The 13,119-nt window shown below is 46.0% G+C and overlaps 2 protein-coding genes across 2 annotated transcripts in view; one reads left to right on the forward strand and one right to left on the reverse strand.

Moving 5' to 3' along the window:
• The window catches only part of LOC146009548 (uncharacterized), a 613,273-nt gene that overhangs the window by 513,836 nt on the left and 86,318 nt on the right, over nt 1-13,119 (forward strand). The window contains 1 exon segment of the mRNA XM_083149994.1: nt 1,257-2,087. Coding sequence (XP_083006120.1) covers nt 1,257-2,087 — 831 coding nt within the window.
• Nucleotides 1-13,119, reverse strand: part of LOC146007461 (uncharacterized) — a 450,549-nt gene that overhangs the window by 366,741 nt on the left and 70,689 nt on the right. The gene's annotated exons all lie outside the window — the stretch shown is intronic.

A 13,119-nucleotide genomic window follows, 5' to 3' on the forward strand; every position in this document is an offset into this window, starting at 1 on the left:
GCTGTGGATACACTAAAAAGTGACTTAAATAAACTGGAAAGGTGGAACATGCAGTTTAACGTTGATAAATGTAAAGTAATTCATTATGGGAACAAAAATGAACATGCTACATATAGGCTAAATGGAGTTATTAAAGGGAATTCTGCTGTAGAGAAGGACTTGGGGGTCATCATAGATAATAAATTGGGTAATAGTGCACACTACTCCAAGTGCAGTAGCAAAAGCAAACATTAAAAGGCATGCATTAAAAGGGGAATGGATCCAATGGATGCCAATGTGATAGTGCCTCTTTACAAGGCATTGGTGAGACCACACTTGGAATACTGTGTTCAGTTCTGGGCACCGCACCTTACAAAGGACATAAATTAATTGGAACAGGTACAGAGAGGGGCGACTAAGCTAGTAAAAGATCTCCAATCACTAGACTACAAAGATAGGTTAACCAGGCTGAATATGTTTTCACTGGAGAAACGGAGGGTGAGAGGCGATATGATTACTATGTTCAAATACAGGATTAGGAATCACATGGAACTGGGAGATGATTGGTCACTAACAGGCCTATACTTAGGACACGCGGGCATGTACTGAGTCTCGAGGAAAATAAATTCTGTACTGAGAGGATTAAGAGGAGGATTCTTCACCATTAGAGCAGTAACATTCTGGAACTCATTGCCGGTGGGGTGATTACAGCAACTACTGCTAATGAATTTAAATCAAACCTGGATACATTTTTGGGCACTAAGGGAATCCTATAGATATAACTTACTCAAGTCAGTAGTTACACGTTACATAGGTTGAACTCGATGGACTAACATCTTTTTTCAGCCTTAATTACGATGTTACTATATACTTACAAATATATTTGTGGACGGATTGGGCAGTGTGTTCTCCTTACACCCTGCCCAATCCATAGTGACTAATGTCATAACTGGGCTGGTACAACTACATGCGCCGGCTAATTCAGCTGCGAGTACCGCTGGCTCCTGCAGCAGGTATACGGGTGGTCAGATCGCCCTCACACACCGCACCATGCACCATCTAGCTTTAGGTATGTTGACCATCAGCTGCGTTGCAGAGCTGATGCAATATGTCTGAACGACATTGTTCACAGACCTATCACTGGCTGACGGACCAGCAATATATTGGCCAGTGTGTGCGCAGCATTAGACATGTTCAGTTTAAATACTAATCATCCATGAACATTTGCTTCTCAATGTAAACAATTCTGTCTGTTGTCATTCATCTGTTTCCTGTAGATGGGCGCACAAGCAGGAATACCTCGGAGGGAGATCTCATGGTGTCTCCAGGTTATATAATAGAAGATAAGAACATCAGACAAGATTCTCCAGAAGAAATCCCCATTATCCCCAATACACACCCAACATTTCACAGTGCAGATATTTCATCTGGTCCCTCTAGTGATGAGGAACCTTCTCCTGATCATTCAGACCTTACTACACACAGTACAGACCATAAAGATGATACAATATCATCCAGTTCTGAGATTGGTGAGAGTTCTATACATCAGACAGATTCTGTTTTACATCAGAGTCATCACAGAGGTGAGAAACCATTTTTATGTTCTGAATGTGGGAAATGTTTTACACATAAATCAGCTCTTGTTAGACATGAAAGAAGTCACACAGGTGAGAAACCATTTTCCTGCTCTGATTGTGGCAAATGTTTTACAAATAAATCCTATCTAGTTATACATGAGAGAAGTCACACAGGTGAGAAACCATTTTCATGTTTTGCGTGTGGGAAATGTTTTAGACAAAAAGACAGTCTAGTTAAACATGAGAGACTTCACACAGGCGAGAGACCATTTTCATGTTCTGAATGTGGGAAATGTTTTAAAGATAAATCAACTCTTGTCAGACATGAAAGAAGTCACAAAGGTGAGAAACCATTTTTATGCTCTGAATGTGGGAAATGTTTTACAAATAAATCGGTTCTTGTTATACATAAGAGAAGTCACACAGGAGAGAAACCATTTTCATGTTCTGAATGTGGGAAATGTTTTAAAGATCGATCAACTGTTTATAGACACCAGAAAACTCACACACAAAAAAATATTATTTCAATGAGCTGATCTACATGAAATGGAAGCATCGATACTAAATTCCTCTATCATCAATCGGGTGTGGATTATTAAACAGTGTCTAGATAGTCAATAGGTTTACACTAAAGATCAGTATAGGAAAGTTTAACAGGGTTAAAATATCAACAGGAGTCTTTCCAACTATTGTAAAGCTTAACTTCAAGAGGGTTCCCTCTCCACCCTTGGTGCAAGTTACACACATGTAATACAGGCAGCCACATCTTATTGGCTGAATGCATCTGTCATTTATGCTGATGTTCCAGTTCTATTGCTGCTGTGATGTATTCCCATGGTTACAGTGACATGAGCGATCAGTGTGCAATAAGACTCCATGTCTCCTAGGCCCTTATTCTGGTTGGTGCGGTAATATCCGCGTGCGTTCGTGCCGCCGATGTTTTGTGTCTGCGCATGTGCGAGCCGGACGCACGGCCACATTCCGCATGAAATGTGTACACTACGAACAGGGGGTGGAGAGGGGTGTGAAGGGCTGTTTGGGCTCATTACCATATGTTTACACCCCGCGTTTCATGGGCGTTCCCATGCAAACGCTGGGCGTACGTATGGTAATGCGGCCGTGACGCACATGTGGGGGGCGGACATATGACATTGCTGGATGTCAGCTGCCCGCCCAGATCCCTGCTTTTGCACAGAGAAATGCCCGTGTGCGACCATCGAATGATGGGGGAGGTTCCCTGAGATGGAGGAGGTGTATTCATGAGAAATACACGTGCGGTCCGTTCGGACAGCTTCTTACCGCGTGCGGACGGAGTTGGCAATCCGTATGGAAGGCGGGGTTTAGGACGCACGGTGCTGGCCGAATATTCGGATCCGGCCGCACCGATCAGAATAAGGGCCCTAGTCTGACTGTATATGGGAAAGCAGCTGGTGTATGTATTACTGAGTCATATAACCGCATTGTTGTACCTGTGCTTTATGTATAACAGCCTCTCTGTAATATATATGTAATAAATACACTGTGTGACCCTGTACTGTAATGTGTGTGGTGTATATTGATATTTGGGCCATCACTATGACTCATAGTTACATAGTAGGTAAGGCTGAAAAAAGACTTGCGTCCATCTAGTTCAACCTGGTATAGATATCCATTGCTGATTTGGTTGGTTCTGGTATTTTACAGACAAATTATATTTCTTATTTGTACCCATGGATGTTTTTCTCCAGTAAATGTTTGTCCAACTTTGCCTTGAACGCATTTAATGAGCCAGCCGTTACCACCTCTCTGGGAAGAGAGTTCCAGAGTTTGACTGTTCTGACCGTAAAGAAATTCTTTCTACTAGCTGAATGAAATCTTTTTTCTTCTAATCTATACTCATGCCCTCGCGTCCTAGATTCCTTTCTAGTAGAAAATAGGGTGTGTGACAGTTCCTTATATTGGCCCTTGATATACTTGTACATGTTGAGCATGTCCCCCCTTAAACGTCTCTTTTCTAATGTAAATAGTCCCAAATTGCTTAATCTCTCCCCGTAGCTTAAATTCTCCATTCCCCTAATAAGCTTTGTTGCTCGCCTTTGGACTTTTTCTAATTCTATGATGTCCTTTTTATAGTGTGGGGCCCAGAACTGTACTCCGTACTCTAGGTGAGGTCTCACCAATGCTTTATATAGTGGCATAATTACCCTTGAGTCCCTAGTTTCCATTCCCCTCTTAATACATGCCAGAATTTTGTTGGCCTTTTTTGTAGCTACATTACAATGGGCACTACATCCTAGATTGCTGTCTATTTGGACTCCTAGATCCTTTTCAAGTATGGAATTACCCAGTTCCTCTCCGCTAAGGTTGTAACTTGCACACTGGTTGTGTCTCCCAAGGTGCATAACCTTACATTTATCTACATTGAACCTCATCTTCCATTTTTTTGCCCACTCATCTAGAATTGCAAGATCATTTTGAAGCATGGTGACATCTTCTGGTGATTTGATGACTTTGCTAAGTTTTGTGTCATCCGCAAAGATGGATACATTGCTGAGTAACCCTATCCCAATATCTTGTCACACCCCGGGCACCTATGTAGGAGGTGCATGTGCTGGGATTGCCGAGCCGGCCACGTTCCGTGGTACTCACAGCCCACGGGCCCAGCACCATGCAGCTTTATGGATCCCATTTGGCATCCGGTACTTAGACACAACTCCCGGCCACCTCCACATGAGCCCCATAATGTGGGATCTGTTACTCTGTCACTGGGGTCAGAGCTGGGAGATAATGTGTTCCCACAGGTCAGGTGCCAGTGTCTGATGCAGGATCTGTACAACTGCCCCCATTATATAACATGAGACACATATGGGGACATTTACTAAGACGACAGTAAATGAAGAGGAACGAATGTGATCGGCTGTATACGACCTGACAATATAAATGGAGAATACAACAAATTTACAAAGCTGTAAATTCCTCCTCATTTGTATTTTCCGATGTCTTGTACAGGGCCGGCTCTACCTTTAGGCAGCTGCCTAGGGTGCCATGATTTGGGGGGTGCCACCAAGTCTGCCTATCAAAAAATTAAGAATGTCTATGAGGATCCTTGTTGTACTTAATGCAAGTGGCGGCTGTGGAACTTCTAAGACCTCACCCCCATTCCTTGCCTTACTTTCCTACTTGCTGCCACCTCCTCCTTGTACTCTGTTGTGGGTGGCAAAGGGGAGGGTGTGGGGGTCTCCAGGGAAAGCAGGGGACTTGCACACCTCACCAGGGGGCTGGGAGGACCTCACAATTTTTTTAGCCTCCCTGCCATTCTGGAATGTTAGGCAGGTATGCCTTAAAGGGGTGGAAAGCGGGTATTGATGGCAGTATGGGGGGGGGGGGGTTTGAAGTTTTGCCTAGGGTGCCGAGAAGCCTTACACTGGCCCTGATCCTATCCATTCATATTCTGTTACCAGTGGGTTAAAGTACCAGGAGACCAAGATGGCTGTATTCCCAGAAAAGTACTTTAACAAATGACTTTGTTATTAAATTACTCTTATTTATGGTTGTTATCAGCAGGATTTCCAATACAGCAAACTCAGGAGCCCCGCCCCCTGCGTCATGAGGCTGAGTAGGTTTCAATACTACCTGGCGCTTCTGCAATCAACGCTCATCCAAGAATGAGGCTACCCTAACACTGACAGGGTCCTGGTTATAAAGGCTACAGAAGCTACCCTAACACTGACAGGGTCCTGGTTATATAGGCTACAACAGCTACCCTAACACTGACAGGGTCCTGGTTATAAAGGCTACCCTCACACTGACCGGGTCCTGGTTATATAGGCTACCATCACACTGACCGGGTCCTGGTTATATAGGCTACAGAGGCTACCCTAACACTGACAGGGTCCTGGTTATATAGGCTACAGAGGCTACCCTAACACTGACAGGGTCCTGGTTATATAGGTTACACAGGCTACCCTAACACTGACAGGGTCCTGGTTATAAAGGCTACAGAAGCTACCCTAACACTGACAGGGTCCTGGTTATATAGGCTACAACAGCTACCCTAACACTGACAGGGTCCTGGTTATAAAGGCTACCCTCACACTGACCGGGTCCTGGTTATATAGGCTACCCTCACACTGACCGGGTCCTGGTTATATAGGCTACAGAGGCTACCCTAACACTGGCAGGGTCCCGGTTATATAGGCTACAGAAGCAACTCTAACACTGACAGGGTCCTGGTTATATAGGCTACAGAGGCTAGCCTAACACTGACAGGATCCTGGTTACAGAGGCTACCCTAACACTGACAGGGTCCTGGTTATATAGGCTACCCTAACACTAAGAGGGTCCTGGTTATATAGGCTACAGTGGCAACCCTAACACTGACAGGGTCCTGGTTATATAGGCTACAGAGGCTACCTTAACACTGACAGGGTCCTGGTTATATATGCTACAGAGGCTACCCTAACACTGACAGGGTCCTGGTTATATAGGCTACAGAGGCTAGCCTAACACTGACAGGGTCCTGGTTACAGAGGCTACTCTAACACTGACAGGGTCCTGGTTATATAGGCTACCGAGGCTAGCCTAACACTGACAGGGTCCTGGTTACAGAGGCTACTCTAACACTGACAGGGTCCTGGTTATATAGGTTACAGAGGCTAGCTTAACACTGACAGGGTCCTGGTTACAGAGGCTACCCTAACACTGACAGGGTCCTGGTTATATAGGCTACCCTAACACTAACAGGGTCCTGTATGAATGTAAGGAATAGCACATGTATTACAGTAGAGGACACTGCTGCGTCATTATGAATGTAAGCAATAGCACATGTATTACAGCAGAGGGCGCTGTTGCCTCAATTCTGAATGCTTAAACCAGGCATGCCCAGAGTCAGGCCTGGGGCCAATTGCGGCCCGTCCTGTCATTTCAAGCGTCCCACAGCCTCCAGCTGGAAGCGGGCGGAGCATCAGATGTGGGAAGCACAGCACAGGACACTAAAGGTGAGGCGCCGGCGAGCACGCCCTTACCTTGCTATCTGCTGCAGTGAGGAGGTGCCGGCCGCCACAGTCAGAAGTGTTTGGCGTCCTACCCCTGCTGCTGCAATCGTATATCACCCTACTCCACAATCACAGTGACAGCAGTGTTTGGGGAGGGGGGCAGCAAGGGGGAAGCTTGCTCCCGTAACATGCAGAGCGGAGGAGGGCAGCAGCGGGAGCCCAAGCATCTCCTGTCCTTGCAGTGACTGCTTTGCCTCTCCTTCCTCTGGCTCACACAACGGGCTGGAAAACATACAGAGAAGGGAGGGGGCAGAGTGGGGGACATACAGTGAAGGAGGGTCAGGCTGGGGGACATACAGTGAATGGAGGCAGTTATGGCCATTCAGAGAAGGGGGAGCAGGGGCAGGCTGGGGGACATACAGTGAATGGGGCAAAGTGGGGTACATAGTGAATGGGGGTCATACAGTGAATGGGAGTCATACAGTAAAGAAGGATCAGGCTTGGGGACATACAATGAATGGAGGCACTGATGGACATTAAGAGAAGGGGGGGCAGAGTTGAGAACATACAGTGAATGGGGGACATACAGTGAATGGGGGCAGGCTGGGGGAAATACAGTGAAAGGGGCAGGCTGGGGGACATAGAGTGAATGGGGGCAGGCTGGGGGACCATTCTGATGTGATTAATGATTCAAAGAATGTCAGGCTGAATGGTCGGCCCCCACACATTTACACTTCACCAAATCTGGCCCTTGTCGCAAAAAGTTTGGACACCCCTGGCTTAAACTAATATATTGACAAATGTGTACTAAATGGATTAGAGTTGATTAAAAACACAGGCCCTTATTCAGATCTGATCGCAGTACAAATTTGTTCTCAAAATGGGCAAAACCATGTGCACTGCAGGTGGGGCAGATGTGCAGAGAGAGTTACAAGTGAACAGGAAGTCATGTGACTCAGTGTGCACAGTGGAGGAGCGGAGCCAGCAGCCCAGCACTCAGACATGGGAAGAGCAGAAGCCCAGCACCAGCAGCCAGCCACACTACATGCTTAGAAGCGGCGACCCCGTCAGCAGAGGCTCAGGTGAGTTCTGCTGCAGATAAAAGGGAGAGGGGAGTGGCAAAATAAAAATGTGTGCCCTGGGAGATTGTGGCATATTATGAATTGTGGTGCAACATTAACAGTGAGGGGGGGGGTGCTATATTGACTGTGTGTGTGTGTGTGTGTGTGTGTGTATATATGAGGGTAGTACTATATGAACAGTGTTTGTGTGTTGGGGGGCTAAATTTGGAGGGGTTTTTCCTCAGTGGCGCAGAGAATATATAAATGGAATACTCCCCTACTCCAGCACTCCGCTGTCATCTGTGTCCATCCGCTGCATCATGCCATCACTGGACCAGCTCCTGCATGAAGAAGCCGGCATGGAAGGTACGCGCAGTGTAGTGTGTGCAGAGGGGGGTGTAGGTTAGTGGTGGTAGTGTAGGGCGTGCTGGGTGGGGTGTAGGTTATGCCCCTTTCAGACCGCACATATTAACCTTTATATTGCCGTTTTTTTACCGTTTCAAAACGGTAATGTGTGCGGTCTGAAAGGTGCTGAGTGATTTTAACCGTTTCCAAAAAAACTGTTTTTGGAAACGGTAAATATGGAGGGTCCTACCCGTTTCAGACCAGTTTATTTGGTGTCTAGAACGGGTCTGAAACGGTATTCTACCCCCCAAACCCACCCCCCAGCGCAGGGAAGGGAATGGTCACGCTGGGGCCAGGGGGTCCCTGCAGGTGTCCGCCGGAGCACAGTGTGTCCTGCCCCGGCGAGAGCGGGGGCTGCTGCTACTGCTGACAGCGCAGTCCTGCGCCGAGGAGGTGAGCGGGGACGGGCGGCTCGGGCTGGGGTGCAGGCGGCTGTCTGCCTGGACTCACCGGTTCCGGAGCAGCATCGGAGTGCGGGCAGCGGGAGCATGACGTGGATGTCCTGCTGCCTCCTCGCCCTCTGTGGGGGTGGGAGAGACGGCGCTGAGACAGTCCGACACAGGCAGCAGCAGCGCAGGGTGTGCTGATGATGAGAGGGACGGAGAGCAGCCAGCGGTGCAGCTGATGGAGAGCGGGAAGGGGGGCGCATGGTGAGGTGATGCCCCCAATCACCTCACCATGCGCCCCCCTGCCCGCTCTCCATCAGCTGGACCGCTGCCGTCCCTCTCAACATCAGCACACCCTGCGCTGCTGCTGCCTGTATCGGACTGTCTCTACGAGCATTGGAAAGGGGGGGGGGGGCTTTACCACTTTTCACACTGTTGCTTTCACACCGCAAACCTGCTTTAGACCAGGTATTTACATGCGGTGTGAAAGGGGTTAAACTTGTTCTGACCCGTTTCAAAAACCTTTTTAAATACCTGGTCTGAGCAGGTTTTGCGGTGCGAAAGCAGCATTAGTGGTGGTAGTGTGGTGTGTGCAGAGGGGGGTGTAGGTTAGTGGTGGTAGTGTAGGGTGTGCTGGGTGGGGTGTAGGTTAGTGGTGGTAGTGTAGGGTGTGCTGGGTGGGGTGTAGGTTAGTGGTGGTAGTGTAGGGTGTGCTGGGTGGGGTGTAGGTTAGTGGTGGTAGTGTAGGGTGTGCTGGGTGGGGTGTAGGTTAGTGGTGGTAGTGTAGGGTGTGTGGGGTGGGCAGGGCAGCCGAGAGGAATGCCGGGCCCCGGTAAAATTTTGGGGGTGTGGCCTAAGTGTGTGTGTGGTGTGGGCACCTCCCACACTTAGGCCACACCCCCAAAATGTTTAGAGGTGGGTAAAAGAAAACTCTAAAAACTGTAATCTCAGACGCAGCACACACCTACAGCATGTGCTGTGCTGACAGCAGGCTCAGCATGACGTCTCACACTGTCTGTGAGACACTCATGCTGAGCCTGCTGTCAGAACAGCACATGCTGTAGAAGTGTGTGCTACTGGTGATACCCGGGAGGGACGGAGGGGGAAGGGAGGTGTCGAACCAGGGCCCCTGCGGGGCCCCTTCAGCAAGCCTGGGCCCGGGTAATTAGTACCTGCTCCCCCCCTCTCTCGGCTCCCCTGGGGGTGGGGTGTAGGTTAGTGGTGGTAGTGTAGGGTGTGCTGGGTGGGGTGTGCAGAGTGACATACATAACTGTTCTCTGTGTGGCTGGTCCCTGTAAGATCTCTCTGTGGGCAGTATTCAATGACAAATATTCTCCGTGCATAGCGAGAGATTTTTTCTCTCGCCATGCACTCGCCCTGTTCCGGAGGGCTCGCTGCCTCTCCTGATCCCACTATTCAATGTGGTTAAGACTCACCGCCACTCGCGGCGAGTCTTAACCCCTGCAGCGGACGAGCGTCCGCGACAGGGAGCTGGCAGGGAGCCGTGGGACGGTGGCAGCCAGAGAGATTAAAGTCTCCCTGGCTGCCCCAGAACATATGTGGAGGGGAGGGGGCTCCCCGGGACCCAGGCAGCACAAGCTGCCCCCCCCTATAGCCAGCGGGGGACCCAGTATTCACTGCACCCGATCGTGCATATGTAATGATCGGATGCAGTGAATATATGAATATCTAATGAGCGGCTAGTGCGCTCCGGCCCCCTGCTGGCTGCTCTGTGTAAAAAAAAAAATATATATTTTTTTAAATTAAATATATATTCATGTGCTATAAGCACATGAATAAAAATAACATACCCCTTCACAGAAAAAAAACCCTGATTTTTTTACACCAAAATAAAAAAAAAAAACCTTTTAGTTTAAAAGTTCACATTCATAGTTACATAGTTACATAGTAGGTAAGGCTGAAAAAAGACTTGCGTCCATCTAGTTCAACCTGGTATAGATATCCATTGCTGATTTGGTAGGTTCTGGTATTTTACAGACAAATTATATTTCTTATTTGTACCCATGGATGTTTTTCTCCAGTAAATGTTTGTCCAACTTTGCCTTGAACGCATTTAATGAGCCAGCCATTACCACCTCTCTGGGAAGAGAGTTCCAGAGTTTGACTGTTCTGACCGTAAAGAAATTCTTTCTACTAGCTGAATGAAATCTTTTTTCTTCTAATCTATACTCATGCCCTCGCGTCCTAGATTCCTTTCTAGTAGAAAATAGGGTGTGTGACAGTTCCTTATATTGGCCCTTGATATACTTGTAAATGTTGAGCATGTCCCCCCTTAAACGTCTCTTTTCTAATGTAAATAGTCCCAAATTGCTTAATCTCTCCCCGTAGCTTAAATTCTCCATTCCCCTAATAAGCTTTGTTGCTCGCCTTTGGACTTTTTCTAATTCTATGATGTCCTTTTTATAGTGTGGGGCCCAGAACTGTACTCCATACTCTAGGTGAGGTCTCACCAATGCTTTATATAGTGGCATAATTACCCTTGAGTCCCTAGTTTCCATTCCCCTCTTAATACATGCCAGAATTTTGTTGGCCTTTTTTGTAGCTACATTACAATGGGCACTACATCCTAGATTGCTGTCTATTTGGACTCCTAGATCCTTTTCAAGTATGGAATTACCCAGTTCCTCTCCGCTAAGGTTGTAACTTGCACACTGGTTGTGTCTCCCAAGGTGCATAACCTTACATTTATCTACATTGAACCTCATCTTCCATTTTTTAGCCCACTCATCTAGAATTGCAAGATCATTTTGAAGCATGGTGACATCTTCTGGTGATTTGATGACTTTGCTAAGTTTTGTATCGTCCGCAAAGATGGATACATTGCTGAGTAACCCTATCCCAATATCGTTAATAAAAATGTTAAACAAAATGGGCCCCAAAACCGAGCCCTGGGGCACTCCACTTAGTACCGGTATCATATCTGATACGGCACCATTCACAACCACTCTTTGTTCTCTATTACATAGCCAATTCCCTACCCATCTGCAGATATTTTCACCAAATCCTAGGTTCTCCATTTTATTAATCAATCTCTTGTGTGGGACAGTATCAAATGCTTTAGCGAAATCTAGGAAAATCACATCTACAGCATTTCCATTATCGAGGTTTTTGCTAACCTCTTCATAGAACCCTAGTAGATTAGTTTGGCATGAACGATTTTTCACAAACCCATGTTGGTTAGTACTGAGTAGACGGTGATTATCTAAATATTCCTGGATACCATCCCTTAAAAATCCTTCAAATAGTTTACCCACAATTGATGTTAAACTAACGGGTCTGTAATTAGCGGGATCTTCCTTTTTTCCTTTTTTGAATATTGGCACTACCTCTGCTATTCTCCAATCTTTTGGTACTATACCTGACGATAGTGACTTGCTAAAAATATAATGTAGGGGGGTAGCTAGTTCATCCCTTAATTCCATTAATACCCTCGGATGAATCCCATCTGGCCCTGGTGACTTATTTGTTTTGAGTTTGCTTAGCCTCAGTATTATTTCCTTCGGCGTGAAATCCACAATGAGATCTGGCTTATTTGTCCCGTTTGTGGTAAATGTTCGTTCCACAGTCTGCTCTCCCTTAGTAAATACTGATGAGAAGAACTCATTTAACAGTTTTGCTTTTCCCTTGTCCTCAGTAACACTTTTTCCACTAGTATCAGTTAGTGGGCCAATGTTTTCCTTAATTAAACGTTTACTATTTATGTATTTAAAAAACTTCTTTGGGTTGGTTTTGCTTTCAGTGGCTATGCACTCTTCATATAATATTTTAGCTGCTTTGATTACCCCTTTACAAGTTTTGTTTGATTCTTTGTATTTTGCGAACGCCTCCTCATTCAAGTTATTTTTATAGAATTTAAAGGCTCTGGTTTTATTGTTGATAGCTGACCTTACTTCTTTGTCCAACCATGGTGGCTTTTTTTTGTTGAATTTACCTTTAATTACTTTAGGAATGTATTCAATAGTTAGTGAATCAAGCACCTTTTTTAGAGTATCCCACATTTCCTCTGCATTTTTTCCCTCCATAACCGTTTCCCACCCAATTCCTGTAAGGGCTTCCCTGAATAATTCAAAGTTCGCTTTTCTGAAGTTTAGTATTTTTGCAGATCCTTTTTGATGTAATTTACTGAAGTTGATTTCCAGTGAAACCATATTGTGATCACTATTCCCTAATTGTTCAATTACTTTTGTGTTTGAAACTAAGTCTGTGTTATTTGTTAATACTAAGTCCAAGAGCGCCTCATCACGAGTTGGAGTTTCTACCGTTTGTGTAATAAACTGGTCTTTAAGTAAGCTTAAGAACCCATTGCTTCTTGCTGATTTACCTGTTTCGTTTTCCCAATCAATGTCGGGTAAATTAAAATCCCCCATAATTAATACCTGACCCTGATTTGATGCTTGTATGATTTGGTTTAAAAGAAGAGACTCTTCCCTTTCATTTATATTTGGTGGTCTATAGCATACCCCTATTATAAATTTGTTTTTTGGTTTCTTATTATTGTCGGTTATCTCTGCCCACACTGTCTCTGAGTTGTCGTCTTCCAGGTCTGTGCTCATATTTTTCTCACATGATGTTAAGTTATTATTTACATATAGGCACACACCCCCGCCCCTTCTATTTTCCCTGTCTTTCCTGTAGAGTGTATATCCCTCCATGTTTAATGCCCAGTCATGCGACTCATTACACCATGTTTCTGTAATACCAATGATGTCGTAGTCAT

The sequence above is a fragment of the Crinia signifera genome, chromosome 6, assembly GCF_055691185.1.
Source record: "Crinia signifera chromosome 6, ASM5569118v1, whole genome shotgun sequence".
Lineage (NCBI taxonomy): Eukaryota > Metazoa > Chordata > Amphibia > Anura > Myobatrachidae > Crinia > Crinia signifera.